The sequence below is a fragment of the Eimeria acervulina genome, genomic scaffold (assembly GCF_000499425.1).
Source record: "Eimeria acervulina Houghton genomic scaffold, Eah_scaff484, whole genome shotgun sequence".
Lineage (NCBI taxonomy): Eukaryota > Apicomplexa > Conoidasida > Eucoccidiorida > Eimeriidae > Eimeria > Eimeria acervulina.
The window spans coordinates 1-5,340 of record NW_013549772.1 but is presented as its reverse complement, the minus strand read 5'-3'; the positions used below and the strand labels follow the sequence as shown (position 1 = coordinate 5,340).

Genomic DNA, 5,340 nt, shown 5'->3' with positions numbered 1-5,340 from the left:
ATATATATATATATATATATATATATATATATATTTGTATATATATATATATATATATATATATGTATATACATATATATGTGTATATATACATATATATCTATTATCATTTATTTATTTTATTTTATTTTATTTTATTTTGTTTATTACTTTGAATTTTTTAAACGAGGAAGTTTAATTCATGCGGTGTGCGTACAGCTGACAGCTGATGAAGGGATTGGCGTTTATAGACGGAAGATAAATTTCTTTTCTTTTTAAAATATAAAAACAAATTAATTTATTTATTTGTTTTAGCTTGGAAGCACTTTAAGTCCTAGAGCAGAAGAGTAGGAAGAGTGTAAGAAACTGAGAAAGAAAAGAGTAGAAGATATCATTAATGTTTTATCTCTTTCACGCTTTTTATTTAAATTTATTATTCGGGTCTATGCAATTAAAAAGAATTTCTTTTTAGGCAGCGACATGCGAAAGAAGAGATGAAAACAAACAAACTTTGAAAAAGAAAGAGAGAAGATAGTTAACAAGGCATATATATACATGTATGCACATATATATATATATATATATATATTTATATGTTTATATATTTGTATATATAGATATTTGTTTTTGCCTCTGTTTATTTATTTACAACAATTCATCGATGCTTTGTTTATATTTAAATAATTATTATTTTCCTCTAATAGACGGAGTGCCTGCCCAGCTTAGTGTTGCTGCATACACCTCAGTTAAATGAAACATAAAGAAACGAAAAGCAATTAAATATAGTTAAATGCAATTAGATACAATAAATAACGAATAAACAATTTGTAATAAGATAAAGTAATTATACTTTAAAAGGATATTCATCAGCACGAGGAAATGTTTATTTTTTCGTCTTGCACAAGGAAGACCTCCTGATTTTCTTTTTTGTTTATTTCTCGCGTCTGTTATTTAAAAGTTAATAAATAAAATAATTATATTTTTATTTTTTTATTTTTTTCAGTGTGCAAGGGAAACTGCTGATGGCTGTTTAGTCTAGTGGTATGATTCTCGCTTAGGGTGCGAGAGGTCCCGGGTTCAATTCCCGGAACAGCCCCTTTAAATAATTTAAATAAATTTTTGCTTTTATTACCAGCTATAATTAGCAAATAAAAGAAGGCAGCATTAATAGATGCAACAGCAGAAAAAGAGCAGCGAAATGGTTTATAATTATAGATAAATTAAATTTAAAAAAAAACAGACGATATATTGAAGTTGTTTATTACTGGTTAAACCCTTCTTTCTTCTGCAACTCTTTAAACATATCCCAACTCCAACGAACACTAAGACGCATTTGCTGCCTCTCACTTAGCCCAGCGGTTGCTCCTCCAGGGCTCAGTCTTCCTATTAAGGGGTGTGAAGAGAAAGGAAAGAGAGGACGTTCATCTGGAGCAAACTCGCTGTTTGTAAAGATATTATAAGGGTCTCTATATATCTTTACATCGCATGCAGCCCCAAAACTCTTCTCATTTTTATGTTCAGAAGGGGGTAGAGGCGGAGGCAGAGGAGCAAAGAAATCATCAAGAGGAACATCTGCAGGCTGCAACACAATTAAAAACAAATAAAAAGAACAGCTGAATAAACATTCAGAGGCTGTAGTGTTGTTGCTGCTGCTTCTGCTGCTTGTTGTTGCTGCTGTTGTTGCTGCTGCTGCTAGTTGTTGTTGCTGTTTTTGCTGCTGCTGCTGCTGCTGCTGCTGTTGCTGTTTGCCTTGAATAAATTAAAAATAGGTTTCGAGACAGAGACAGAGAGACAAACAAACTAAAAACCTTAACGCACATCTGTCCACTGTGGAGGTGTATATACACTCGGAGCTTCTTCTAGCAGTCGAGCGCGCAGACCCTCAATCAAATCTTTGCTTGTCTACACAAAAGAAAGAAATATCAAGAGGATAACAAATAAAAAGAAGAGGTAAATGAAAGAAAAAGAAGCAAAAGAAAGAGCGAGGAAGCCAAAGGAGACAGCAGAAGAAACACCACAGTATCACATTATAGAACGGGCAAAACTCCAACAAATGAAAACCCTAAACCCTAAACCCTAAACCCTAAACCCCAGAAGACCCTAGAAGACCCTAGAAGACCCTAGACCCTAGAAGACGCTAAACCCTAAACCCTAAACCCTGCGTACACAAATTAAGCGAATAGCAACCCTCATTTCATTTTCCAGTGCATGCAGCAGCAGCTCCTCATCGACGGCCTCTAAAATTTGTCTTTTGCTGTCATCTTCCACGGTGCTGGGCAGCACGCACTCTAAACGCTTTATCCTATACACATACAACAAAACCCTAAACCCTAAACCCTAAACCCTAGCTTTAAACCCTAAACCCCAAACAATGAGCCGTGTTTATAGTACCCTAAGCACTAAACACTAAACCCTACACCCTAACCCTAATCCCTAAACTCCGAAAGCAAAACCCTAAACCCTAAATCCTAAACCCTAAACCCTAAACCCTAAGAAGCCCTACTCGCGCCACTCGTAGGGTGTTATGCCTGCATCGTCGAGTATCTCCTGCTGCAGCCTCTTTTGTCGCTGCAGCAACTCCAGCGTGAGCTGTACGTACACCCAACACCCCACAGAGCCAAACCCTAAACCCTAAACCCTAAGCCCTAAACCCTGAGCCGTAAACATCCGTCCGTCGGGCATGCACTATCTTATATGTATGGCTTTGTAGGGCTTAGGGTTTGGGCTTGCTAGGGTTTAGGGTTTAGGGTTTAGGGTTACCTTAAGGGCCAAAGGAGACCTCTTTCGAATGCGTGAAGCAACAGCTGCTGCCCATGACGCCAATCGCTGCTTTGAGAGGAGACAGCGATGAAGACGAGGAGGAGGAGAGAAAGAAGCTGTTAAATCGAGTGCATGCAGCACCTCTTCCAGCTGCGCATACACCCCAACAACAAAGATAAAATATTGAAGCCAAATCACAACTACTTTACTGTAGACACTAAAAAGAAAATATACGACCCCCAAAAGTACACCCTAAATCCTAAACACTAAACCCTAAACCCTAGACCTAAAACCCTAAACCCTATACCCTGTACCCTAAAACCCTTCTCACTCTAAACCCTAAACCCTAAAAGCGAAATCAACAACCCTAGAGCCTAAAGACCAAACTTTAAATCCCGCAACCCTAAACCCTAAACCCTAGCGTACAGTGGAGTGGTGGAAGTGTTCGTCGATGACCTCCTCCCAAGCATCGAGTGAATATTCATCTGTTGTTGGCAGCAAGCAAACAAAACCGTAAACCCTAAACCCTAAACCCTAAACCCTAAAACTAAACACAAACAAGTGCATTAAAAATGAAACCAAACTCCACCTGAAAGAAACACCTTAGCATAATGTTCATACGTACATAAACCCTTAAAAAACTAAACCCTAAACCCTAAACCCTAAGCCCTAAACCCTAATAAATAGATAAACTTTACCTGGAGGGTCTAGGAAATGTTCTTCTATTAATGCCTTGGCGTCTTGCTCTGATACCTCCAGCTGCTTCTGCAAGATAAACAATAAATAAATATAGATAGATAGAGAAATAAAGAGATAAAGACAGATATAAAGGTATAGATAGAGTAAGAAATAAACAGGGATTAGACAGACAGACAAGCAAACAAACAAACAAACAAACAAACACCTCTGCATGAGGATGCATTTAAATAGAAGAAATATGATATATATATACATATTTAAAAATATATATCTCTGCATGCACTCGCCATACACTCCAAACAACTGGCTGAACTCTTCTGCATGCATTTAAGTCTTTCACGTTTTGTACGCAAGACAAACCACTACCAGAAGCTCTTGCTGCTGCTGCTACTTCTGCTGCTGCTACTTCTTCTGCTGCTGCTGCAACTACTACTACTACTACTACTACTGCTGCTGTTACTTCTGCTGCTGCTGCTGCTGCTACTAGTGCTGCTGCTGTTGTTCTCACCTCTGCTGTTGCCTCCATAAATGGAAGTGCCTCAGGAGACACCCAATACTTGCAGAGGCCAGACCAGCTGCATCAGTAGAAGCAGCAGCACAAGCAGCAGCAGCAGCAGAAGCAGCAGCAGCAGCAGCAGAGCTATACACTTTTGCAAGCGGCCACCCAACCCCCCTTTCCCTCTTTCTATATCCCCTTAGCCCATGTCTGCGCGCAGCAGCACGTTGCTGCATGCAGCAGCAGCAGCAGCAGCAGCAGCAGCAGCACCCGCAGCAGCAGCAGCAGCAGGATACGTACACTAGATCTTGAGCTGTGAGTTGGTGGCCAGTGAGAGCGAGGAATTTCCCCAGAGAGCCGCGGAGGCGACCCAACGCAAAACTCAAACCCAATGTCGGAATGAAACCCCACGCTGTGCATAAGCGCAGCAGCAGCAGCAGCAGCAGCAGCAGCAGCAACATAAGCAAAAGCTGCAGGAGATGCAACGGCAACAGATGCTGCAGGAGATGCGGCAGCAACAGATGCTGCAGGAGATGCAGCAGCAACAGATGCAGCAGCAGCAGCGGCAGCATCATCATCAGCAGCAGCAGCAGCAGGAGCGAAAGCTACTGCAGCAACAACAGCAGCAGCAGCAACAGCAGCTGTGTTCATCACTGACACGTGGTGTCGCATGCAAAGGCTGAGTGTTTGTATGCCGCGCTGCGGTTGGAGAGAAAACAAATAGAAGCTCCTTCACCCTCTGCATACAGCAGCAGATTAATTTATTTTAATTAACAGTGTGCTTCTAACTCTTGAGGGTCTAGTCAATCTAGGGTTTAGGGTTTGGGGTTTGTTAGGGTTTAGGGTTTATTAGGGTCTGCAGGACCTAATGCCCAGCAGATAGACACACTCAGGGCTAGGGTTTAGGGTATAGTGTTTGGGTTTAGGGTTAGGGTTTAGGGCATAGGGATAGGGTTTATGGATAGGGTTTCAGGGTATAGTGTTAGGGGTAAGGGTTAGGGTTTAGGGTTTAGGGTTTAGGGTTTAGGGTGAGGGTATAAGGTAAGGGCTAGGGTCTATAGGGTTAGGGATTACGATAACGATTAGGGTTTAGGGTTTAGGGTTTACCAGCTACTCCATTAAGAAGTGTAATGAGGGGTTTAGGAGATGCATGCGCTGCTGCATGCAGCTCGAAGGCGTTGTGCAGCAGCCACAAAGCTGAAGAAGGAAGACAGCCGTGTAGAGGCCCTTGACATACTTCTGCATATGCGAGCAGATCTGCGTAAAAATAAATAAAACAAAATAAATAATAATTAATAAATGCAAATTAATTAATCTAACTAATGCTTATTAAGTGTATATATATATATATATATATATATATTATGTCAACGCGGTAATTCATTTGTTTATTCGTTTCTTTGTTT

General features: G+C 40.5%; 1 protein-coding gene across 1 annotated transcript; it reads right to left on the bottom strand.

Moving 5' to 3' along the window:
* Positions 1-1,240: 1,240 nt before the first annotated feature.
* On the bottom strand, positions 1,241-5,191 carry EAH_00040120 (Drosophila melanogaster CG5044 gene product, related; the record flags this gene model as incomplete). The annotated part of the gene is made up of 8 exons (XM_013395300.1): positions 1,241-1,558; positions 2,146-2,281; positions 2,483-2,568; positions 2,740-2,889; positions 3,166-3,224; positions 3,805-4,013; positions 4,235-4,346; positions 5,042-5,191. Coding segments are annotated over 8 exons (1,220 nt in total), but the record flags the coding sequence as incomplete, so codon positions are not given.
* Between the last annotated feature and the right edge of the window lie 149 nt (positions 5,192-5,340).